Source organism: Takifugu flavidus, chromosome 21, assembly GCF_003711565.1.
Source record: "Takifugu flavidus isolate HTHZ2018 chromosome 21, ASM371156v2, whole genome shotgun sequence".
Taxonomy (NCBI): domain Eukaryota; kingdom Metazoa; phylum Chordata; class Actinopteri; order Tetraodontiformes; family Tetraodontidae; genus Takifugu; species Takifugu flavidus.
In genome coordinates, this window is record NC_079540.1 from 5,005,400 (window position 1) to 5,031,123 (window position 25,724).

Below are 25,724 nucleotides of genomic sequence, written 5' to 3' on the forward strand. Positions count from 1 at the left end.
TGCTTTACCTTTAATTTCACATAAATAGGAAAAAAAACTCATAAAGAAGTAATGGATACAACTTTTAGAAACTGTAATAAACTATTAAATAGCTCAAATTTGTCACCACGTGATGAAACAAAATCAAACTGTTGTCTATTATATGTTCGGGCTGATTCCTTGTATTGAAAAGAAAGAAAAACACCCGTGAAAAGTCCATGAGTCTAAAGTTTTGTTATGTCCGGTATGTCCTGAATGCAACGCCCGCCTCTGGTCAACTCGCTCACGTGCCGGCGTAAATTCCGGTATTCCTGAGTGGACGTGAAGGCAACACGACTCCAGCCTCCCCATCAGCAGTCTGCCCAACAACGTTTCTCCAGTAAAACCACCAGTAAACTTCAAACACCGACATGGATGCCCTCAAGTCGGCCGGGAGAGCCATCATCCGGAGCCCGAGTATGGCGAAACAGTCCTGGACAGCAGGAAGACACAGAAGTAAGAAAAATAAAGTAGTCGTAGACTTGTTCGGCAGCGAGTTGCCTTTAGGTTACAGCGGAGTGCACTTTACCTTGATTACAACCATGACGTGCTCAGAAACATCCTCGGAACAAAATTAAAGCCTAAATGTCAAGTTTAGCAAGTTTTTTTTTTTTTATCCCAGCAGTGTTTGTTTCTTAAGTTGTGTTTGACGGGTATTAAATGATGCAAAACGTCACTTTTTCCCGATCTACGTAGTCGTTAAAACACGTAGTGTGTACTTCAAACATAGTTAGCAGCAGTGACTTTTATTTTGAAAAGCTGGCAACTATTTGGTTTGGGTTTAAGTCAATTTGAGGACTTTAAGTGACGTTAAACATGTTTATATCACGTAGCTACAGCACTCTAAAAAAGATTTCCCCCTTACCATCCGCACACCACAAAAGGTTCAGAGGTCATGGTCGGTGCCAGAACTCTGATCTGGTTCTGGCTAAAGGAGCTTGTCCACACTGAAGCCTCAACCCAAATCCCCGGTGCCCATTGTAGGACTCAAGGGGACACTTTGTGCACTAAACCTGACTTGATCCTGGCTGTAACTTCTGGTGGAATGGCCCAGGGTGGCTTAAGGCAGTCTGAAAACCCTCCTGCCAGTAACTATGATTACAATTCAGGAATGTGTTGCGCACATTGGCCCGCGTTTGCCCGATTCCCCAGTGGCCTATTTCAAATTCAGATCAGAAAGTGCATAACTTTCCTACAGTGGGCTGAACAGTTTCTAACACGAGGAGTTGGGAATACACTCCCGTACAGGTCACTGTTGAAGTCAGTGCTCTTATGTGATTTGTTTAGATATGTGTGCTGTTATCTATGGGTCCAAATGTTCCCCCATAGCACAGAAAGTGCAGTTCTGACTCCCATAAGTGATTTGTGTTGTCTATCTGTATAATGTGGTGTTTGAACTGCACATCTATTTACCCTATTGCTGCACCTGCATGACAGAATTAGCTTATTCAGAGCAGGAGAAACATGTGGTTGGGCTTTAGTTGTGAGTATTAGCAGCTTTCTGTAAGTGCAGAGTGACCCATTTGTTGGAGAAGGTGGTGCATTGTGGTATAAATTACCAGCTCTTTGCTGCCCTGCCAGGTGAACATTCCGTGCCAACGCTGACCCATGTCCCCAGTCCCAGACCTCCAGGTCTGACATGAGAGCAACAGGGTGGTAAACCTGTGGTCCCGGCTACTCCCATTCCTGGATCACTTCAGGTTGAGATTGTAATTGTGTGTCTGATCTCTTTCTTTGAGTCCTGGTGGTGCAGCAGGCTGGTTGCTCCAATCTTTAATGCCCCTGACATCTTTCTGAAGTGGTGGCGCTCTGCAGGGCCACAGTTGTAGGGTTCCACACTGATTCAGTGTCTCATTTGGACGCCCAAGTGGGCCTGGGCGAGGGATGTCTGTCAGGTCTCTTTTGTTAATGTTCAAAAGCTTTACTGCACACGAACGAGACACTGATCCGACCCCCGATCTGAAATGATTGAAAAGCTCTGGAATGCAGCGATTCTTCTCTTTCTGACCTTTGGCACGCGTGATCAATGGTCAACATGTATTTACAGCAGGGTTGACACGGCCTGCACGTGCACACGGCTGCGGCTGACCTCACATCACAGGGGCTAGATAGTGTGGATGTTCCGTGCCTGGTACCTGTCCTGGTCTGGTATTTCCAGGATAAACACCTCCTGAAAACCATTTTTTGATGCTGAGACTTGCTGAGCTGTCTTTAAAAAAAAAGGAGGGAGGTCTCAACTTTGTCTAGAGGATTTTAAGAGCAGCTCATTGTAACAGTGCCTCCCCAATAGCTGCGGCGTTGGCAGGACTTCTGTCACCTCGGATTGCCGTGTTATTTAGAGCTTTGTGAATCTGTAGCGGAGATGTTTTTAGTTAAGGTTTCCTCGGGCTGCACCGCGTCCATAAATCCAGCTGAAATGATTTCTCAGCCATTGTCCTGTAATGTGGAACAGATGTTCCCCACAGCACCAGTGGGAACAGACCTGATGATCCTGCAATCACAAGGAAGAGCTTATGACATCATCATCATCCTCCTCCTTCGTAAGGGCTGTGAATAATCACTCCCAGTTACACGCGAGATGTTTTTCTGATGCATTTTTGGGTCGTACAGTTAACTTTTGTGCACGTGTGTGACTGCATATGTGGGCGGGTGGAACGCCGTGCATTCCAGAGGAGATAAATGTTGTGAAGTTGAATTTATTGGCGCCCCCCCATTTTAACTGCTTTGCCCTGTGCTAAGCCGTCTCTCAGAGGGAATCTTTGTAAACACAGGGTCAGGGCCAGCCAGCACCACAAAAAACCTGATAAGCCCACATGCAGATAGCAGCTGTTGCTTCAGGTTCCGTTAGACGCCTCCGTCAGTGACCCAGTCAGACTCGCTGTCCGTTTGTCTGCGGGAGCTTTTGACCATAACAAAACTCTCCAGAACGTCTACTCGGCAGGGATCTAGGACAAGGAGAAGCATGCTTTCCTCTTATCGCGGTGTATCAGAGTCCATGTATACTCGTCTCTATCTGTTTACATTTTTATGGCCTTTTTTATTTTTTTTTTAGTTGAACTGTTTATTTTGAAACAGCAGCACCTCTGACCTTGACAGTGTACAGTAGCACACCAGGAACAAAATGGCTTCAATCCAGAAACTCCACTTAAATTCATGCACGGTGATTTTTTCTTTGTGTCCTTTTCCACCCGACGTCAACTGCTTTTGTCCTCAGAGCTTCCAGAGAACTGGACGGACACACGCGAGACCATCTTGGAGGGCATGACCTTTAACCTGCGTCACCTGGGCATGACGCTGGTCGACCAGCCCAAAGGAGAGGACCTGTCAGCCGCTGCAGTCAAGAGGATTGTTGTCACGGTGAGGAATGTCGTAACATCAACCAAGTCCCACAGGAAGTGGCATTAAACAGTTTGTTTTTTCAGTTTATACTACAGTAAATACTGTATAATTTCCACCGCTACTTTCAGAGGGTGTTCAGACGTGAAGTAAATGTAATAATTGTCAACTGCAGATTATCAACTGCGATATGGGGATTCCTTTTCTTTTGGTATTTCCTGGTTGGACGCAGCCGCTGCTTGATTGGTCGTCTTGAGTGACAACGTTTGAATTAAGATTCCATTGTGCTTTATGGGATAAATCAGCTGCTTCCTGTAGATAACTTGGAATGTTCAAGGTCAGGGAAGTTCAATTTTTGGCTTTTTCGTACTAATTGATGGATATTTGAAAACTATACACACACTTGAGGCAATTTTCCATCAAAACACGGGGACAAAAAAGTGCTGTTGGTTCAGAGTGTTTCCGTCCCAGACATCTGATTGTCCAAGGAAGTAGCATCTTTAGCTATTTGTTGTTTTAAAACTTCTAGTGTGTTGTGTCTGTTTTTGTGCATTTATGTTTACATTAAATTACCCATAGAGTAGCGCCAATCACTACTGTTGAAATGTTACGGTGGGACGTCATGGGTTTCCATAGTGTAGTGGTTATCACGTCTGCCTAACACGCAGAAGGTCCCCGGTTCGAAACCGGGTGGAAACATAGCTTTTCTTTAACGACCCACTTGTTAAAAAGAAATCTTTTATAATCCCTTAAACAAGTTATATTTTCAATTGAGAAAATTGGGTAAAATGTCTTAGATTTTATTTATTAGCTTTACTATAATCGAGTAAGTTGTATGTTTTTCCTTCGATGAGCCAGTAGACGGCGCTGTTTCTCGTTCAGTACTGGAGCCACGCTTCATTTGAGCCCAGGAAATGTCAGACGACTGACAACTGACTTTTTCTGTCTGTGTAACAGGCTAAAGCCAGTGGAAAGAAGCCTCAGAAGGTTGCTCTCAAAATTTCCCCTCAGGGAATCGTCCTGTACGACAGCCTGACCAACAAACTGCTGGAGAATGTCTCCATATACAGGCATGTTCAGACAACTGTCCTGCAACATACACTACACGCTCTTTACAGCCTTCTCAGAATGTTGAAATGTGGTTTATGCGACTTATGTGGTTTTGTCACCTCTGGCCTGCAGAATATCCTACTGCACAGTGGACAAGCTGCATGATAAAGTGTTCGCTTACATAGCTCAAAACACCCTCAACGGGACGCTGGAGTGCCATGCCTACCTCTGCTCAAAGAGGAAAGTAGTAAGTTATTGTCATTACAGCATCAGAGGGGACAATGGCACAAATTAATAAAAGATTACAATGTTGAAATAGGGTGTAATTTAGCATTTTCTTTGATCTGCTGATGCAAATGGCTGTAACTGGACTGTTTCCTGTTGCCCAGGCTCAGGCCGTGGCTTTGACAGTAGCCCAGGCCTTCACAGTAGCATTTGAACTGTGGCAAGAAGCCAAAGAAGGTAGGAAACTGCGGAGGAGTCGGATGTGAACTGTGGGTTTTGTACCGATGATAATTTGCTGTTGCGTTCTGACTCGTGTGTTTGCGCTCTCTTTTGCGTATGCTAGAGAAAGGAAAGAGGGCAAAGTCTGGGTCGGCTGGAGAGGCCAGCAGCAGTTCCCATTCAGAGAGGTCTAACAGCTTGGGCAGCCTGAAAGGAACAGGTGGAACAAATGTCCAAGCCATCAGTCTTATTTCATTTTCACACATGGTGCAGAACATCACTGAGCATCTTCTAAGGATTATTTCCCGCTTCTCCGTTCCCACTATCCTCTGAAAAGGATGCATTCTAATCTTCTCATCTAATACTCCTCTTATCTGCCAGATGTCACCACGGACAACCTGCTGGACTTGGAGGACAGTGTGAAAGTGGTCATGGAGACAAATGGAAATTTGCCAGAAGATCAGCTGGATAACAGGCGCAATAATAACTCTGCCTGGGTGAGTCCACTCCCCTCTACAGTACAGCCTCTGATATTAGCATCTGAGGGTGGAGATCATCAGAGGTGAAGCAGCACTCTTCTTCATCAGTATCACCCCTCTCAGAGGTGAATTTAGACCCATGATGATAAATGTTTAAAAATGCCAGCCGAACTTTCTGACAGCTGCTTCCGAGGTTGGGGTATTTTAGCCTTTAGTCAGTGGAGGACATTTAAAATTTCTGGTTCTTCTTCTAGGAAACAGAAGATGGCCTGGATGAAGCTTTTTCCAGGTGAGTGTGACGTCTGGGTCACCCAATTAAGTGAAATTAATCCTTGCCAATGACCACTGCTGCTTTATATAATGAAATAATCCTTCAGTTTCATGTAGGCGATCAGTACAATGCTTACAGCGCCGCTCACTGGTGATTTCTGTGTAATGCAGATCTTTTGGTCCAGTCATAAGAGACAATTCGACCGCTGAACTTTTAACTGTCGCCAGTCTAATGTGTGTTTGTGTCTCCAGCTGTGCTTTGGATAGCTATGGTTCAATTCCAGGTAAAGTCTGCAGTAGTTCTAGCCACCGCTAACCCAAACTTGCTGAATTCCAATCAGTCGGCAGCATCAGTCAGTAGTCTAGAACCGCCTCCTGTCCTTCCTGAAATGAAAGCTGATTCCTTTCCCTTCCATCATCGTCATCATCATCATCATTAGCCGCATTCTGTATTTACTGTGTGTCTCGACAAATGTGCTGACTCACAAATTGTGTGATTAATCTGCCGGTGTGAAATCAGAGCAGTGGGTCACTTTGAATGTGCACAGTTTGACTGAGGGATCGCTTCCTTTACTATAACAAGCACATGGGTTCATTTATAGATCATTACATCTGATACCCAATCCAAAATCCATCTTGAAGCCTATATCAGTAGTTCTGCACCTCTGCCATCTAAAAACCAAAATCTTTCCACCTGTCTCCTCAGCCTGGCCATGTCCCGTACTAACCCCCAGGTCCTGGACACTGGGCTGACACCCCCGGACTGGCTAGCTGAACCCAACTGGGACAGCACCAACAGAAACACTCCCAACAGTCTCAGTCCACTGGAGAACGACATCTTCAGCTTCTGACCAGCACCGATGCAGCAGAGAGACAACCAAGAAGGTAAAGGTGGAGCTGATTTGTCCTCCTGTGCGTTGAAGATGAGGTTGCAGCAAGTCCAGAAGGGAATAGGAGCCGATACTCAGCCTCTTTTTGCCTTTTTGTTGCCCTCTTCGCATATTTGTCCTCATATTTGTGTGAACGCACCAAAGCAATAATGTCAATTTTCCACCCACAGACATCCCATGCAAACTAGGTCACCTTCTGTCTGAATCTGTTGTCCCGCGTTTGCAGATGTGTTTCTGTTTCTGCTCTGACTTTACAACCAGTGTTTTGTTTGTTCACAGTTATAATTTATAGCTGTATCTGTTTTTTAATGGATGAAGTCTGGGGTTCCACTCAGGCCGTGTCAGAAGAGCAGGACAATCGCCTGTTTACCTGTTGTGTCCTTAAAATCATTCTGTACGGTGATTTTCCTAAACCACGGCTCATTCAGGAGATAACCTTCCAGGAGCTCGCCCAAGTGGAACGGCTCCTTCTTGATGTGCATCTCAGATTCCATCGCCGCCGTTTCACCCTCACTGTAATCTTCCAGCATTACACAGAATTAAATATGTAAATGATTAATGAATCTGCTGTACTGGTTTGTTAATTTACTTTAAAAGAACCACATTCTCCAGGAAACATAGTTTGAGCATTTAATGTTTATTTTAAGGAGATTAGACAAGGCAGGGTAAAAATGTTATGACAGGCAATTAAAGAAATGTTGGACTAACAATCTGAGGTTATATTTAATTATTCAATATTATGTATACTAATTTTAGCAAAATGATGCATCTTATGCAATAAAATCCAGCTTCTGCTATGACCCTGCAGCTCTGCGTAATGACCAACAGGGGGCAGTGTTGTACTTTCCAGTGCAGTAACGCGTACGTGCACAGTCCCTTGAATCAGTATCTGATGCTGGTCACATCTTCAGATCCGCTCAGACAGTTTCCAGCACCTCCCCGTGATGCTGTATCACATCTAATTCAGTCGGATAAACCATCGTCCTGCTCTGCTGTTCTCAGCTCGGACTGATGGTGCAGCTCAAGAAATGGAACTTCATTAGCTCAGGGAGAGCTCGTCTCACGGGGGGGATCAATCACTGGATGCTTTGAGCCAGCCTGACCAAGAGGACACAATCACCATGTTTTCTATTCAGCCCGTGTGTGAACAGGACTTTGGATGGCCTGAAGTCACACCCACACACCCCCCCCCACACACACACACCCTCCGTGGTTCTCTATCTAACAGGCTGTGGCTCAGTGAAGTGGGCCTGTTTTTGTGCAATTCAACCTGACAAGCTTACTTAACCACCTGCATTATTTAACAGGCTTTTTCTCAAAGGGAGCTCCAACTCCCCGTCTCTCTGTAACTTTGATGAAAGCCAGCACACGAAGATGAAGCCGAGCAAAAGTCAGAAGAAGCCTTTTGCCCACACACATGCAATAAGATGGCTGCCTGAAGCCCAGAGAAGTCAGTGGCTCCAGCATCAAGGTCAAACGATGGAACAGTTTCCCTTTTATTGTCCTCGGACAGATTTAATCTTTTTAGTAATTACATCATCGTATTTACAGGATAGAAACGAGCACGTCTGGCACTTTTGTGCCACCAACCAGCCTGAAGTCAGGGCGGATCATCTGGATTTGTGCTGCTTTATGACCGGCCGTCAGGAGGCTCTATCCATTTTACGCCCATTTAAGTGTTTCCATCCCGGGCCTGTGTGCCGTTTGGGGCTCCATTCGTTGCCGTGGTAATGAGCTCACGCTCATCCACTCCTGAGCAGATGCCAGCTGTCAATCACGACATCATCGAAGCCACATTTTCCGAGGCACCTGTCCACAGACTGACGCCGGCTGAGCCCCAGAGACGGTGGCGCCGCGACGTCCATGGATGGAAGCAATAAACTCGGAGGCGTGCAGCTTCAAGTGACTACACAGTTGGGAAGAGCCGGTTCTGCGGGTCCGTGCCGTCCTGTTGGACGGCGGCAGCGCGTCCATCGAGACGTTCGGGCTGAGAAATGTCCACTGGCCCCGATGTCGTGCAGACGGCTTTACACTCGCATATGTTGTACAGGAACACACACACAGACGCAGCTCGTGTGCTGAAAATATTTTATTTACTCCATAATACTGTATCTGACGTTTATATCCTTATAGAAATAGAGTATATAGCATATACCACGGGTGAGCAATAGCAGAGTCATGCTAGCCCTCATGAAACATCAAAATGGTTCACACACAGATGTGGTGGTCGTACAGGACACGCTGGCGCCGTTGGTCTGCTGTAAATCCATGCTTCTTGGTTATTTGCTTTGACACAAAGTACAAATATATGCCACAGGTAAATAGCCCTGTTATTTACTGTGTGGGGCCTTTTATAGTGCTCATTCTTAGCAGTCACTCATCCAGACAGCTACAGTGCAGGCAAACAACTGAAGGGAATGATTTCAGCCACCTGGCCGCGAGTCCGTGAGCACGGATTTGTTTTTAAGGCCGTGGCTGCCGGCGAGCTGGTGGCGCGATAGTGTTGGATTAACATTTCCTAAGCCTACATGGACTGAGAGCCTCAAACACCCGTACAAATGGATTCATTTCACCGCGGCGAGATTATGAATACAAACGAGCATTTTTCCAAGAGAGGGGGAGAAAAAGTTGCTTTCTGAGGAGAAATCGCATAGAAAGTACAGCAAATTTAATTATCCGTCCTTCTGATGATGCATGTTTATGGCTTGTTCATCTGTGTGTATTTGTCCTCCAACGTAGGACGTCCTGCGGCCGCCGGGGTTATTTTAAAGTTCAGCGTCTTGTGGCGGCGTTTGGGGTTCAAGCGGAGGATGTGGGGAGATGCTGGTGATGGACGGCGGAGAGCGGCGAGATGCTTCCTGCTGCCGACCCACAGACGGTGCAGAGAAGCCTCCATGGTGGCAACGTTTGCACACTGAACATGAGAAACAGCCCCCCCGGTTGCGCTGGAGGCCTTGAACAATGTTGGTTCAGGTCTTGTGCTCCTGATATGAGCCTCACCCTCGACCTCCAGCAGCCGTCCAGCCGCCTCCTGCAGCTTCAGAGCCAGAGCCAGAGCCAGAGCTGCCTGTCCCTGCCTGCGTCCCCTGTCCCTGCCTGCGTCCCCTCAGTGTGACAGCCAGCCAGAGAGCGGATGTGTGTGTCTCCTGTTAGCATTCACGTTCATTTCTGTGCTATTTGATGTATGTGTAGCAGATTTCAGCTCTGTTATTCCCTCATTTTAAAGGGGAGATCTAGAATAGCATCTAGCCGTGCTAATCCGACCATCTTATACATGGAATCATGCACACGCACGTGCAGGGATTCTGATGTCCAGGCTAGTTTAGCATTCCAAGATACCTGGGAGATTAAATAAACCGCTTTCTTCGTAATCTCATAGATCTATTGTTACAAAAAGATCATCTGTCAGCAGTGAGCTGAATATTTTAAATGCCGACAGACTCGAGGCGCCGCGTCAAAACCAGTTATTAATATGTGTCGAGGCGCTCGCGGGAGGATTTTATCTGGTGGCGTTTTGAATTCTAGAGGACGTTCGTCTCCACGACGCTCGGCTCACTGGGGCAACAGCAGCCGAGTAAACGAAAGCGAGAGAAAACGGCAACGATTTGCATTTTGAAAATAGGAAGTCCGGCATAGTTGGAAAATCATCTTCTTTTTGGATTTATGTCCAATGATACATTCAGGTGCCACCTAAAGCGGCGTTTTAGTATTGAGTTTGGGAATCAAATCAGTGGGGAAACATTCTTGAAATGTACAGAAACACAGCGAAACACGCGGCCACGTCGAAGCGGGAACAACATCCACATCCACGCCTGAATAAATCTCATTCCCTGTGCTTATCAAGAGTGGAATAAAGTGCCTTTTTACATCTCCATTATCTCCACCTTTGATCCGGTCATCAACACCCTGCCTCTGGTCTATTTCCCCTCGCTTGCTGACCAGGTAGTCTCCATCTCATCGAGCCAGAAACTCAAATTTGATAAACGAGCCTTGAGAAGAAGAAATGTGGAGAAGTGCAGAGCTGCTAACTGGAGTCTGAGAGTGGACATAATGAGAAACAGGGCAGCAAGAAGCTGATATTGGGGGAGAAATGAGCAAAGTCGGCGTGATATACGAGCGAGACAGCGGGAGGAGGAGAGAGGCCGGAGATAGCGGAGGGTGGAAGGAGGCTGCGTGATAAAGGAGCCGGCGGGTGAAAAATGGACGGCCGGGTGAGGGTTCGGTGAGGCGGCAGAAAATATGATTGAAACGAGAAAGTAATGGTGGCCTCTGTCAGCACAGGGCGGCCTTAAATACGGCCGCAACATTAAGTGGAAGGTGTGCGCGAGAGTATATGGTGCTGATTAAGTCCATATCAGGCGAGGGCTCATTATCTCTCATATGTCCTCGTCTCCTGAGCTCAGCTCCGCGACATCTTCAGACCCTTCACTGACCTGGAGTCGGCATCGAGGAGTCGGGCCCAATAAAATTGCAATCCTGCAGACGGGACATAATAATTGGGGAAGCTTCAAACCAGATAATGATAGTTACCACTTCATCAAAGCTTTTATGCTGAGGGGCGAAGGACGTTGGAATTCTTTTTTATCCAGATAATCCAGATGAGCTCCTTCACATGAAGCCTTTGATGATGCAGTAACTACACAAGTGGGTCAGTTAGGAGTGACCTCTCCTTTAGAAGCGGGCTCTCGGCGTTCCGCTGGGTAATTTCGCCGACCTGCTTCGGTCCGCAAACCATTAAAACGAGCCTCCATTTCAAGAGTTCCGCCCAGCGTGGATTCCTTTCCATGGCCGCTAACTTACTGGCGGGTTTTAACCAAATATGACGAGCTTTTTTGCATTAGTAGCTAGTAATGGGTCAGTTTCCTATAGCTAGCATGCCTACCTTAACAGGAGACAGGACAACAGATTTAGCTCCATTGTGACCATTTGGAGGGTGTTTGTGTTACATTTCAGTCTAACAGAAAACATTTGCTTTGTCACATTTCTTGATGAAGATCTATGTGCGTCGGGCTCGTCGCGATTGCTTTGTCGACGCCGTTGCAGTCCGAGATCAGCAGGAAACGCACGACCGGACCGTTGCGTTGCGTCTAATCTCCAGCCACTACACAGCCCCCCCCAGGGGGGGAAATGGCCATCTTCATTCCCTGCACATCTTGTTGCAGACCACAGGCAGCACATGCTAATGAATACGCAGCCATGATCAGAAGGATCGCGATCAAATGTTATCTTCCTGTTTCGGCCAGACTTGTGGCTGCATTCAGATAACACATGGAGCAAAACAACCCCCCCTCCCCCCACAAAAAGTGAGATTGTATCACTGAACTGCTGAGGCTGTTAGAATTTCAGTTCAAAAGGGGGGGGGGGGGGGAGTAGGACGCATCACTGAACTGGTGACAGTGAGCGAGAGACAGAGACGAAGGAGAAAATCCGCGATGTGCTGTGTTTCTCAACTGATAACAAAATGATACCATTTTCACAACCCTGGGGGGGGGGGGAGCTGTCGTTCACAAGGGAGGATCTCCGGGCGGCAGCTTTATCATCAGGGAGACATCGACACAGAAAGACTAGGGAGGGGGCAGAGATGGGCCGCTACACAAACTGCTGGAATGAAGGCAGCAGGGAGAGAAGAGCGCTGATGGCGAGGGAGCGACGGCCGCAGAGAGCCCGGCGTGCTGGCCGCTCATCGTTGTGAGGCAACCTACATTTCTGGCCTCCCCGCCTCAAACGCGGAGCCCGTTTCCTGTTCGGCGATCCATGGGGATTTGGACAAAAAAGAAGAAAGGGAGAAAAACAGGCAGCCGATTTCGCTCTGTTGTGGATATTGGCGGTGCGTTCAGAGCAGGCGCCGCTCCAGGTTTATTCACTGCCGAAAATGAGGGGAGCGCAGTCCTTTTCTGTTGATTCCTGCCCGTTATTGTATTCTTCATCAAGTCCAGAAGAGGTTTTTGGTAATAGTATATCGCTTCCTGGGTATGATCGTTTGTGAAAATGGCTTTCTGTTGCTCTCAGGGCCTGAAAGAAACACACGGATGCCTTGATGAGAAACAAACGCGCAACTTCTTCTCATTCCTTTCTGATTTTGTTCCTAAACTGCCAGTGTTCAGACACCCGTCCAGCCTTCCGTTCTGCAGAGTAAACACTGATAATGGAGACGGATCGGCTGCAGAAAACGGGCCGAAACAAGGACGCGTGGTAATTCGGCTGTGTACCACTGCAGAAAATCAAACGTTAGCCAGGAACGATTTCAATAACGGTGTAAAAGAGTGGCGAAATGGCCCAGAGTGTTTGCAGCTCCTCACCTTTCCTGAGGTTTTGAGGGGTTGTGTTATTGCACGAGGCCGATCTGGGCGGTTCTCAGACGTTGCTGCGCAGTAGCCCCCCCTGTGGGTGCTCCGGGGTGCTGCATTCCGAGGAGTTCTTCGCTTTGTCCTTGTTGTTGTTGGGCTCGTTATCTTTGATGATGTCGTACTGGCGACAAAACAGGGCGATCACGCCTGCGTGGCAAAGGGAATCAAATCTGAGGAACAATGGGTGCTAGCAGACTTTGTCCACGCGCGCGAGATGTTTGCGGTAATATAACGCGCCGTGAGGTGAGCGCCATTTGTCTCTTTATGCATCGTTAACATCAGCGGGGTGCGAAAAAGAGGCGCCAATGCCGCTGACAGAGGTTTGAACTCGGTGATCTGAAGTCGAGGGGAAGATTAAAAGCGCGGCATAGCGGAGACGGATGAAGAAAACAAGCATAATCAAAGAAAAAAGAGAATTTTTTGGAGTGGAGGAGCTGGGGGGAAACTAGCCTGAACAGGCGCCTGTCTTTCTTGTTCTGCTTATGTCAGCCGCCGCTCATGTGATCACGGCAACACCAAAGGAGACGATCTTTGCTCTGATGTCCTCCAGCCCCACAGGCCCAATTAAAAGCTGAAAAATACAATATGCTCAACTCCAGCATCATCTTCTTCACCATCCTGCCCTGCTTTGTTTTTTCTTTTTTGCTTCAGCTTGTGTTTTTCCCCCTCTGTGCAGCGTCTGCAATGCTCTTTGTATCTCCATCTGTCTCCGTCAGCCCTCGGTTTGCTCGAGAGCGGACGGCGATGTAGATGTTACAGCTCCTTGTGCTGCATTCAGGGCCAGATTTATGCTCCCGCGTTGGGCAAAGTGGAATTAATTAGCTCCCGAGCACCGCTAGCTCTGCTTAGCTAACAAAGAAATGTTACCAGTGATGCCTTAAACCTTTTGGTCAACACCGCCTTAAAGGCTTTAATCCTTTAAGTTCTGCGGTGAGAAGAAGGGGAACCGTTACCTGCCCACATGATGAGCACCACTACAATGATGATGAGCTCTCCAGCTCTCAGCTGAGCCGCCTGGCCGACCTCCTCCATCGTCACCTCATCTGAAGCGTGAACACACAACACACGAGTCAACAACAGCACCAGTGGGGACCGATTGTCCCGCGAGCAGTTGTGGAAATTGCCATCGGTGTGAACGTCTGCAGGGGGAAGATAAAAGGAACGAACACGGGCCAGGAGGATGGCGATGGGGGCGGTGGAAGGTCCACGATCTTCTCGGTGTAATCAAAGCTCGAGGAGCTGGAGAGGTTCCAGCTCCTCGGAGTTGAGCAGAGCAGATCTTTTTTAGTTTGATAAACTTTTGTGGGCGGGGCTTTTTGGAGACATTCCTGGAATGTTAAAAACGTGCCTTTAACGAGTGTTAAATATTGACAGAGAATATATAAAAGAGGTCGAACATCTGCGGCTATAACTTGTGTCAGTCGTTGGCTTCAGGGGGGGGCTCTCTCCCTCCCCACCGAGGTAGTGAAGTTTTCTCCGTGCGCTTCATTCGATCTGACACAAGCTTCCTCCGGGATTCCTTTTGGCTCCCAGGTTCTGCCGAGCTCAGCCATTCAATAGGCCGTTGTGCAGAAATGTGCTTATTTTGTTGTTTAGCGCCGCTCTCGCCCCTCTTCACTCTTTCATTTGTGGCAGCGTCGAACGACCTCGTGTTCGTCTGCTGTCGCCGTGGCGATGCACCCGAGCATGCGGGGCTGGGCTCTGAAATATTCTGTCTCTACTATTGAATATTCCTGCCCTCCTCAAAAAGCCACCTTGGGATTCAGCGCTGTGGGACAACGGTATTATTGGATGTGGGCTGCAGAGATCCGGGGGGGCTCTAGTAAATGGCTGCAGGCTGGGTTGCAGCTCACCTGCAGGTACTGGAGCGAGGCAGGCTGATTAATGTCTACTTAGAGGGGGAGGGGGAATGACTGAGATTTAATCAGGACAGCTAATGAAAGCTCCTATAAACACACACACACAAACACACACAGAGGCAGGGGCCATTCCATCAAAGGTGGTGTAAACAAGTTTTCCATTGAATTTAAGACGAATAGTTCCGCTTATATAGAATTCATATGTGGTCAGTCCTCTGCTGCCGTCTGGGGAGGTATCGTGTTAATATCTATAGATTCAGTCTAATCTAAAGAGCCTTTGGAAATATTGGATCCTAGAAAATGATCTAAAGTCAGGGGACAAACACAGATTCTGTCGCCAGAGTCCCTTCAGCCCTCCAGCCGTAATCCTCCCATCCAAGGTTCTGCTTAAATGGAACAAATGCCTGTAAAACACACTGCAAATATTAAAAGGGCTAATTTAAACCTGAGCCCTGGATGTGATTAGACTACCTGCCCTTCCTGAGGGGAATGCAAACATGTTTATCTGCCGTTCCGGTGGGGGGGAAAACGTCCCAAATGAAGTCACAGTTGTGACAGTCGGGTCCGGCCTTCCTTCCTGCTTCAGAGGCCACGCTGTGTCAACAGGGCTTGACGAGCTCGCGCGCAGGAGCTGTTCTCTACATTTCCATTTTTATCAGCTTGTTGCTGATGAGCGTTTAGCGTTAGCCGCAAGGCTCCGAAGCAGCCCCTCGCGGCGCTGTAACTGGGACAGGCGCGATAAAATTGGAAGCTCCGGATAGCGGCAGCCTCTGCATTATAGAATTAGATCATATCATATGGCAGGTGGGAGGAGTCCACACATATACTCATATACACTGTGTTCATTTGTACACGTATATTGTAGAAAAAAAATGTAAGTGGGTGTGAAATGTTATAAATGGCTTTCATATTTACATCTTTTGGTTGCCTAGATACTAAAAAAAAGCGATCTTCTATCACCTGGACTCTTGGATGCCATCTTTTCCGACTCTTTGGGCGTTCTGAAGAGCACGGGCTCGCTGGGCGGGCTGCTGCCCCCCATGCTGATGCTCTGAACGTGGACGATGTACTCGGTGTCCTCGTCCAGGTCCCACAGCGCGCAGGAGCGCGTGGTGGTGTTCACTTCCTGGATGAGCCTCAGCATGCGCACGTCCTTCTTCTGCAGAGGCCAGGAAATCACATTTAAAAGGACGCCGCTGCAGGTTAGACTTTTTCTTTTTAACACCTCCAGTGTAATTAAACTAAAGAACGAGGCTTCTCTGCAGACTCTACTTAAAATGTACATTATTATCCAGCGAGGACCGCTGGCTCAGGTTATTTTGCTCCAACTGGGGGAAAAAAATCCTAATTAAAGAAGGGAATAAATTAAAAGTGACATTATATAATGTTTCTAGCTTAAAATAGCAGCCTCACAATCTAGTTTAAGTGTTCGTTTGGCATGAAACTGAGCACATGGAGGAGTTTTGTGTGTATAAAGAAGGCTGAGTGAGCACCACTACAAGCCCTCAGCGAGAAGCCACCCAGCAGATGGCGGTACCTGTTGGGTGACGGCGAATCCGATGACGGGATCCCCCTCCAGGATCTCCCATGTCACCACGGCCGAGTTGACTTCAATCTCTCTGATGGTCACATTGAGCGGAGCTGACAGCAGGGTGTCTGACAAGGGCGGGCAGCCAAAAATGAGCACCCAGCTTATAAATATTACACATTTCTATACAACATCGCACCTTCTCGCTCCCACAGTCTGATTCCCAATCCTCTTGGTTTCAGTAATGCCTGTTCTAATTAACCCCACGCTTTCTCGGGGTTTCTCAGGAGATTTCCTCTTGCTCCTCGGTGCTTTATATCTTCCCATCTTTGCTTATTCCTCTCGCCTCTTGCACCCACGCACACCTCATTAAATCCTGGCTCATGAGGCTGAATTTCCTCTCTCGCTCTGTCCTTTGATTCTAATGTTTTAGGGTAAAGGCCCTCGTTTCGGAGCCCTTGCACCATTTGGGAGGAGATCAATTGATGTGTGAGATATGAGCTGAGATCCGCGCACCCAGAATTCCCCAAATTCACCTCAAGAGCTGGTGATTTAAGATTAAAGTGCTCATTGGGGCCGCAGCCGGGCGATGCTCTAGCAGCGAGTTGAGTTATTATTGCGCCGCTCCTCCTCTACTTCTGTCTGTCTGGGTGCCCAACGGTGCAGAAGCAGCTGGAGATGGGCTCAGAGTCACTAACCAACCCTTCCAGAGCACGCACTTCTCTTGGTATTCATCTAGTCACATGTCATTTTTGCATCCTATTCGAGTCCTCAACACTACCTTTGCTCTTCACTGCCCTTTATCGTAAGTATATTCCCAAATGAAGATTGTGCATATTAGAACCAATTGATCTAAAGTATGTATACAAAGTAGCTGTGACTTAGCATTGTCATTTGAAAATGGTTTAGGACTGGGTCCCATTCTCACCCAATGGTCACTTGTGGTACTGTAGCCATTATTTGTGAATCCACAGAGGTTAAGAAATTAATAATTCTTAAAATGCAAAAATGTATTTTAATATATGTGTTCATACAGTTATGTAGTTTGCTTTCAAACATGGCACTAAATATCCATATAATTGAGAATCAATTATTATAATTCGTCTGGTTTTTGTAAGAAAAACTTCTACTATGCTAAATGCTACTAGAAGACAACCCCAGCAGGACGGAGGCCACCGACTCGGGTCAGCACCCTTGTATCTACCATTAGGAGAGCATTTTAAGGACTATCAAACTGTCTTCTGCCCTCAGTCAGGCAGTGAAGGGCAACATTCTTCTGTCCTTTTCGTGCTGGATCAGCTCCACCATCTGTCACTTCCTGAACACCTTGTTTTACACCTCTGCAAATACTGCTAAATAAATAGAAACAACGGGTTTTTCTCTTCCCTCCATCCTCCGCCACTCGTGCTAACACGTCGCCGCAAGCGCCGCCGGCAGGCCGAGGCTGTCATCCGTGAGGGCCGAACTCGCCGAGCGGCTCCCGGTGGCTCTGTGTGTGTGTTTGCTCATGCGGAGTGCCTGGTGTGTGCACAGCAACTGGCTGTTCCACAAGCTGTTTTTCGCCACCATTTTTCTTCCAGCACAGAAAATAGAGGGATTCGGCCATTTTTTTAAAGGTTTGCAGCCAGGAAGAGGTGCAGATTGAGCCTCCAGAGGGCAAATATCAGACACCAGGAGGTGGGAGGGAGCCCACATGGGGTATTACTGAAGCAGCTGCAGGCCTTCAGATAAGAACAGCCTTTCTTTATCCATTTCCTCTGGAGAACAAACTCTGTTGAGGTTCAAGTGTTGAGCGCTGAAAGAGTGAATCTTTATTCCAATGGGGGCGAATGCCAGAAGATGACAGTCAAATTAAAAATAAGGAAGCTGATATTAAAATGTACTGCTGGACTAGCTGGTAAGACCTTAAGACAACTTTAGCTTTGGAGCTTTGCTGGATTAAATGCAGCCTCTGATGTAACAATAGTAATCACACCTATAGCAACTCCCCCCCCCCCCCCCCCCCACACACACACACCACCACACACACACACACACACACACCACACACACACACACAAGCACACACACATCTACAAATACACATCAGCAACTTCGAAATAATGATTTTTAAACTTGCACAGAAGCTTTTTTCCCAGACCAGTGAAATTAACTGGCGTTATTTTTAAAATAAAGCTTTTTTTTCCATTTTTTTCCCCCATTTTTTTTAATGACCTGGCCGTCACAAACATCCCAGCATGAAGTCACCCTCCGATGCAAACGTGCCCAGACAGCAGCGCGCTGTGTCGGTCAACCTGTGGTGGAGGAAAAACTCACCGGCACCGACGGAGGACGCCGACAGAAAGCCCAGCAGGAGAGGCAGCAGCAGCGCCGCAGAACAGCCTGGTTTAGCCATCCTCCTCCCGCTTCTTCATCCTGGGCGACCTGTTTATAACATCCCATCTGAGGGGGATGGAGCGGCCGGCATTCCCGTTCGGCTCCCGGGACGAGCGGACCTGTGGTGCCGGTGAGGCTCACCTGAGCTGGGGAGGCTGCAGCAGCAGGAGCTGAGGGGGGAGGCGGTGGTGCTCGGAGGCTTTGGTCGTAATGCTGATGGACCCTGTGGACCCCGGCCAACGGTCCTGTAGAAGCCCAGCAGAGTGTGAGCGTTAGCGGGCGGCGTGGAAGGGCTTTACTACCGAGAGGGGCGAGCGGTGCGCATCTGGAATGACTCTCTCTCTCTCGCTCTCTCTCTCTCTCTCTCTCTCTCTCTCTCTCTCTCTCTCCTCTCTCTCTCTCTCTCTCTCTCTCTCTCTCTCTCTCTCCCTCTCTTCCACGTACGCACACGCACACGCACACACCTGCGGCAATGTAAGATAACCAATAACCGTGCCCGTGAGCCGTAAACATGAGATGTAATGAACAAAGGTTTTAAAGCTTATTCATGTCCTCTATTTCATGGCATTTTAAACTTAGAGCTGGGAAACATTTGTCTTTGAGGATGCTCCAAACTGAAAAGGTGATGTAATCTGTAGAGATCTCGTCTTTTTCTGCATTTCTTACTGCACAATTAGATCCTGACCTCCCTCATTCAAGGATAAATGAAATTATTTTTCCCTCTGTTTTGTGTTTGTTCGTTCTTCCAAAGGTTGTGTTGGAATTCTGTTGGTTTATTTGCTTGTATTTTATTTTATACCTGCTCCTCGTAGTTTCCCATTAGCTTCGAGACACAGAAGGTTGGGAACGGTGCTGATAATAAACATGATGAATGTGTGTCTGAGGCCATGAAGCATCTGCTCAATTACAAAAATGGGGAAAAAAGAACCAGCTCAAACAGAAAAACATTCCTTAGTGAACAGATATAACGCAGAAGTTCCACTGGGTTGTGATATTGGACCCATGTGGTCCATAAGATGAACGGCCTGTTTAATATCATATTTAAATAGGAAGGTGTCAGAGCATTAAAAGGACATAAAGGCCATAAATCCAGTCAGCTGCGAGGGAACACTGCTGTGTAGAACAATGAGATCCTCTATAGGGACCCAGGGACGCGCTTTTGGCCATAGATTACACCAATCGATATGCGATTAACATTCCTCACAGAAGCTTTTTAATGTCTCCCTCATTCCAATGAGTTGGTACTGAGGTGTCACTCTCCTTCCCTCCTCTTCCTCCAGCTGAAGGTTGAGGGAACTATTCCTGATGACGGCCGTTGTATCTCTGCGATCGCGCCACCGACGGCTCCACCAGTCGCCCCCGACGACCTCTCGGTGTCCTCAGCATCCAAAAAGACCCCCGTTTGTCCCGTCCGTCGTCCCCACAGAGGTGAGAGATTTCTGGGTTTGGGAGGAGCTCCTCTCTTCATACATCCACTAGAGTGATGAGGAGGTGCACGCTGATTCACAATGCATTATGGGATAACTGAGGGCACTTCATGGGGTGCAAGGATCCCCACAAAATGGCAGGGATTTGGGTTGAAACGATCCCGATTGTGACTCTTCCTGTCACATCAAATCCAGCCAATCAGAACGTTCGGGGCTTGTTGACATGGGGAGGGTTGGTGGTGTTTATAGATTTTACTTATATGGTTGTACTGCACAGTATTATGCTATATTTACTATGTGTCTGATATCGGATGTAAACACTGAGAAATGGACAAATTGTTTTAAAGGCCGATGGAAAAGACAGACAATACTAGAGTGGAATATAAATAGAACCAACTTTTCTGCTTGCTTCTCCTTTTGTCACCATCAAACCGTGCCTGCGTTTGATTTAAATATATTTTCTTATGTCTGGATTTTGAACCATTTGATAGCATCAGATTTACAATCACTCCTATTTAGCTTGAAAAATGTCCACCCTTGTGAGACAGAGCACAGAAAGTGCCCTTTGTTTTAATGATTAAAGATACCGGGGCATAAAAGTAAAGTTTAATGGCATCTCAGACCATCTTTACAGCTTTTTTCCCCCTCTAGCAAACAAACAAATAGCACAAACATCATTGTTTTCCCCACATTGTCATCACAGAACTGTGTGTTAGCGTACAGCATGGTAGGATTTAATTAGCCCGACTCATTTAGCATTAAATGATTCAATCTTGGCTGCTTTGCTTCCTAATGAGGAGCGGAATATGTTTAAATAAACTTATATCTTTAGTGCTTAAAGCCCAGTCTTCTTAGAGGTTTTATTGGAGACAGATTCAGATGGGCTGCTGGAGTGTTCTGTGCTGAAGAACTGTTTTATGATGGAATAGCTGATGGGGTCCAAATAGGCCTGAAGTGGCCTTAATCCATCTGAGGCTGCAGGGGAACGAGCTGGTCTGCTGCAGCTTTGAAGTGGCGTTATCGCTCACTCGTTCTGCGCATCCACTCGTTTCCGAACCCCCCCCCCCCAGCCCAAAACTGCCCGGGGAATGTTTTAATTACACTGTAACTTCCCCCTGTGCGTGTTGGTTTGAAGGATATTTATGGTTGAGTCGTTCAAATGAAGACGGAGGGGGGCAGGTTTGGTGGCTTCATGTGTTCTAATGGAAGTTGGAGGGCAGACGAGGGGGCGGAGGGTGGGGGGGACATTGCTCTCAGCTCGTCCCGGAGAGGCCCGCTCACAGGAAGGAGGCAGGAAAATGGAGAAAGGGAAGAAAAATGTCCAGAGTGCGAGGCCTCAGCCTCAACCCTCCCGAAGCCGCTCGGATGCCAAACTGAACCCGGTCCACTCTGCTGCGCTCCTTCAGCAATGTCAGGCGCACGTGCGTGCACGTTGGCCCTGCTGCCGTGCACACGTGCCACAACAGAGCTCCTAAAAAGCTGCTGCCGTCATCAGATCGGTTTTTAATCGCGACTAGGTGCCCGCTCGACCTTGCGAGCTCAGAGATCAGGGGAGTCCAAGGCGAGGTCACGTGACTGAAGCCTTTTCCTTTTTTCTGCGCCCCTCCTTCAGCCATGCTGCAAACGCAGGCACTAAACACCCCACAGGAGAGGAATCGCAACCATCTCCGACACCGTGGAGGCAGCAATTAATTAAACCTCAAGCAGATGACGTTCGGAAAACGCACAAACACTCAGCAGGCGGTCAGAATCAGCAACAGATTGAGTGCACATAAACGGGTACACGTGTTTTTTTATCTGTTTTTCTAACCGAATGTGGAATAATCCCATATCTATTCATTTGGGAGCCTTCTTTGGTGGACTGCTGCTGCCAAAACTGTCAATTTCAGCATCAATTTGGTGGATTTTTAGTGCCTTTGTGTCTTGGCAGACGTGCAAAATGGAAAAGTTTTCCCTGAGAACTGTTTCAAAATCCAAAAGCAAACCATGGAAATGTTCAATTTTAGCACCACTTGTCTGAACTGAGACAATCATGTTCAAGCTTTAAGTCCAGAACACAAAGTTCCATCTGTCCCTTGGTGGCGGCGGCGTTTAAAGGATGGTGCTGTATATTCTCAGGTGAATGTTTTGGTCGTCTGTGCCAAAGTCACGCAGGTTGCTCGATGGCGCAGTGGCCGCAAAGACTAGCGTGGAGGCAGCAGCAGGTTATTTCCTTAAGTGATTTCCAGTGTTGGCATCCGGTAGAGGGGATGTCCTCACGAGGGGGGAGGAGACGGGGATGTTAGAAGGTGTGCACGAGCAGCAGGAAGTGGGAGAGGGCGGCGCTCTTGATGCCAGCGCCTTTCTTCTCAGCTGCAAGGACGTGTGCAGGTGCCCAGTGCTGAGGGTGCAAAAGCGTCTGGTACCTCAGAGGATGAATGTGACAGGATCAATGTGACAGGATGAATGTGACAGGATGAATGTGACAGGATGAGCCCGTCTATGCACACGGCAGATTCATCTTCATCCTCCTTCTGAATATTAGGAAGCTTTAATCGGAAAAAGGCCCTGGATTAGCTTCTGCGCTAACAGGGGCTAACCTGGGCTAACAGGGTAAATGAGCGTTAATATTCTGTTGAAAACACAAGAGTTTTGTTAGGAAGATCTAGGGAATTTCAGGAATACCACACTTGGTAAACTATATTATTCCACTTTTGAGTGGAGGCCTGATGTCATAATATGTCAGAAGATGCTGAGATTAAATATGGACGATATGAGAGTATTTCCTGTCGTCTGATTACATAATGGATTATATTCCCATGCATCCGGCTCCAGAGCAGCTTCCCATTTCACGAAGGTTTTCAAAGAGATGGTGAGAAAGGTAAAAGGGAGGGAGACGATAGGGAGGAGACGCTTTGATGGATAACTGCGGAACTGGTGCTGACAGAACACTTTAGAACAGATCTGTGTGTGTGTGTGTGCGTGTGTGTGTGTGACTTTCGTGCAAATTTCGGTTGTTTCTGTTCAGCGCAGGGTCTAAACACAGTTTGTAATTTGATTCTGGACTTCTGATGAATGAAATGTTTCCATAAACTTGACTTCTCTCAACACATGCACACACACACACACACACACACACACACACACACACACACACGGAAACTGAAAAATATAGTAGTAACGTGGAGAATCTTAAGGTCAGACTCGGCAGCATGTGTCATATCCTCGCTTAGGACCTCTGATAGGCAGAAAAACAAACACAGAGTCACACACTTGTCCCATCTAAGCCCTGTTTTGGCTCCAGGCTGCAACAATTACTGTTTGTGTCTTCAATATTGGCGACGGAGACGCGTTCTTCCTCCCTGCGACAGAGCAGAGCCAAAATAACACCTCTCTTTGCATGAATGTGCTGCCATTTTTTCCAACTGCATCTTTGGGATACATCGAAACGCCATTACCGCCTCCTCCCAGGGAATCGGTGCTCTAACCTCTTCCCACACACTGTAATGATCCCGCAGTTCGTCGAGCGTTCCCTTCATTAGCATTGCAATAATAGCACAGCCAGTGGGGAAGGCATGTTGATGTGGAAGTCTTATCCATCATGTTAATGTGCAGCATGTATAATTTTTTTCCCCCGCTCAGGAGTACAAACCATTACCACTTTACCCACAGGGGTTTTGTATTATTGCCAGTAACTCAGCAATTACCAACAAAACTCACAAACTTCACTCTCGGAATATTTTCAGAAGGCTTTATTGGTGTTTTCCTGCTGCTTCTGGTTGGAGGTGGTCATCTGGTCGACACGTGCGCTGGAATATCAAACGTCTGAGCACTGATGAAGGGCGTTCAGAGGTCGCTGCTTATGCATTGAGGCTGTGGACTGTGTCTGTGTTTGGCAGCGGGCGTCAAAACAGGTAACAGCTCCCAAACTCCAGCTGAGGTCATGACTTATTCAGGGCAAAGGCTTTGTGAGCAGCGGGAGCGCGCACACAGACCTTTCCCCCTCCGACAACCTACAAGTTTCTGAAAGGATCTGAGGGAGGCAGAGGGGCAGGTGAGGCTTCTGTGCTGGAGGTGTTTCATGTGGCTGACCCAGCCAAGTTGTCAAGGACGTGAGAGAAACGAGGCTCCGCTTGGAGAGGGAGGCACCGCAGGAGAGCTGCTCTCGCACAAACTGCTGACGATCTTAATTCTCCTTCTGATGAAAGTGTCCGATAAAGCTTTTTTCAGTATGTAAAGGATTTCAAGACCACTTCAAACAGCCCCAAAGTCCCTTGTCCATCCCAAACATGCCTGAAAACGACACAGCAGCAACAACGTTGACCTAACGCACAATAAAAGGCGACCTAACAGTCAGAATTCCTTGTGTTTCCCGTCGCAAAAATGGCCGAAACTTACTAAAAACGGCCCCCAACCTCTACCCATTCCCCTCAAACTCCCCCCAGTGTTGAACCAGGAAGCGGAGATGAAAGATTAGTGCTTAAATACATACCACCCCCCCCCCCCCCATGCTCAGTTACTGCTGCTGTCAGCCTGAAAACCAGGAAACACGAGGATGCTGCAGCCTGTTGCTAACTTACAAACCCGCTGGTGCCAGAATAGGAAGGGAGACGCATGTGAGAAGAAGCCAAGGGTGCACTTGATTTATGCCTTTGAGCTGCACTTTTCCCTCACTGTTTACAAACTTACTCTGTGAGCTGCACCTTCTGCCAGACTCATTAAGGAGCACGTGTGCTCGGCCAATATTTAATTACGGCCCTAATCATCCTCAATAGTAATGATTAGACCTGACGAAAACCGGCCTGAATGGCGATTAAACACTGTCATTAAACACACATTACAGCTCAGAAATGACACAGAGAGGGTTCGGGGCACTGAAGAACAGCTCATGTTTAATGGTGATCGAGCTGGTGTCAACAGAATTTCACCACTTGTCCCATTAAACACTTGCTTATTGTAGGAGAGAGCGGGTGGATCCGTTTCAACAGCTGGGGCCACTTCAGTCGATCAAATGAACCTTTAATCTGCAGATTATTGGTACAGGTAGTTCTAACATTATCTGTTCGCCCCGGTTCTGTTCTACAGCGTCTGCAGTGTCCAACCACGTCCCTGCTGAGCTAATCGCAGCTGGCCCCTTACCCTAACCTTAACGCATCCTCCACCTTAAAACCAGGTCTTAACTCTCAAACGGTCCCTTGAAGTGATGAGGACCAGTCCAAACTGCCCTCATTTTACTAGTGGACTGTAAATTGTGGTGCAAGCACACACACACACTCGTGTTTCTCCCTTTGTGCCACCAAGATTCATCTCCCAGCTCCGTACCCTCACCCTCACCCTCACCCTTACCTCAACCCAGTCCTAAACCCAATTCCGAAAGTCTACCTTAAAATCTTGCCTTAACCTTCGAAAAAGCTCTTCCAGGTGCGTCCAAGTCTTCTGCCTCCAGTCGCCCCCCCCCTCCCCAGTCTGGCGTGAAGCGGACAAACTGTGATTTAGTAACGGTGTAAAGTGGAGAGCTAAAGCCCGCGGCTGTGCTTTATCAGCGCTGCGCCATCTTGCCGTGGGGGACCAGGGGAACCCATTTAGGGGGGCTGCCAGCGCTGCTGCCGCACCGGCTGATAGCACGGATGAGTTATCATCCCACCGACTCCTCCTTCACTCCTCCGGCTGAGCACAAGCGTGGGCGCCCAAGGGCGCGGCAGCAGGTGGAGAAGGGCTCAG

The 25,724-nt window shown here is 47.8% G+C and overlaps 2 protein-coding genes and 1 non-coding gene across 7 annotated transcripts; 2 read left to right on the forward strand and 1 right to left on the reverse strand.

Moving 5' to 3' along the window:
- Positions 1-18: 18 nt before the first annotated feature.
- On the forward strand, positions 19-7,050 carry ldlrap1a (low density lipoprotein receptor adaptor protein 1a). 3 transcript variants are annotated; one of them, XM_057021633.1, is made up of 10 exons: positions 19-474; positions 3,233-3,375; positions 4,312-4,424; positions 4,537-4,651; positions 4,794-4,866; positions 4,973-5,068; positions 5,230-5,345; positions 5,582-5,616; positions 5,850-5,881; positions 6,304-7,050. In XM_057021633.1, exons 1-10 carry the CDS (start codon positions 390-392, stop codon positions 6,348-6,350), a joined length of 855 nt encoding a protein of 284 aa, XP_056877613.1. In that variant the 5' UTR covers positions 19-389; the 3' UTR covers positions 6,351-7,050. The 3 variants fall into 3 exon arrangements, with proteins under 3 accessions (XP_056877613.1, XP_056877612.1, XP_056877611.1); XM_057021632.1 differs by lacking the exon at positions 5,850-5,881 and having other exon boundaries at positions 151-474; positions 6,304-6,482; positions 6,767-7,050; XM_057021631.1 differs by lacking the exon at positions 5,850-5,881 and having other exon boundaries at positions 159-474.
- Positions 3,981-4,053, forward strand: trnav-aac (transfer RNA valine (anticodon AAC)). Its single transcript has one exon. It is a non-coding gene; the product is annotated as a tRNA-Val (tRNA).
- Positions 7,051-8,558: 1,508 nt separating the features above from the next.
- On the reverse strand, positions 8,559-18,943 carry fndc5b (fibronectin type III domain containing 5b). Of its 3 annotated transcripts, XM_057021635.1 has the most exons (6): positions 18,538-18,890; positions 16,231-16,349; positions 15,654-15,852; positions 13,788-13,877; positions 12,787-12,981; positions 8,559-12,499 (listed from the first exon to the last, which is right to left on the reverse strand). In XM_057021635.1, exons 1-5 carry the CDS (start codon positions 18,614-18,616, stop codon positions 12,842-12,844), a joined length of 627 nt encoding a protein of 208 aa, XP_056877615.1. In that variant the 5' UTR covers positions 18,617-18,890; the 3' UTR covers positions 8,559-12,499; positions 12,787-12,841. The 3 variants fall into 3 exon arrangements, with proteins under 3 accessions (XP_056877615.1, XP_056877617.1, XP_056877616.1); XM_057021637.1 differs by lacking the exon at positions 16,231-16,349 and having other exon boundaries at positions 18,538-18,943; XM_057021636.1 differs by lacking the exon at positions 13,788-13,877 and having other exon boundaries at positions 18,538-18,895.
- Between the last annotated feature and the right edge of the window lie 6,781 nt (positions 18,944-25,724).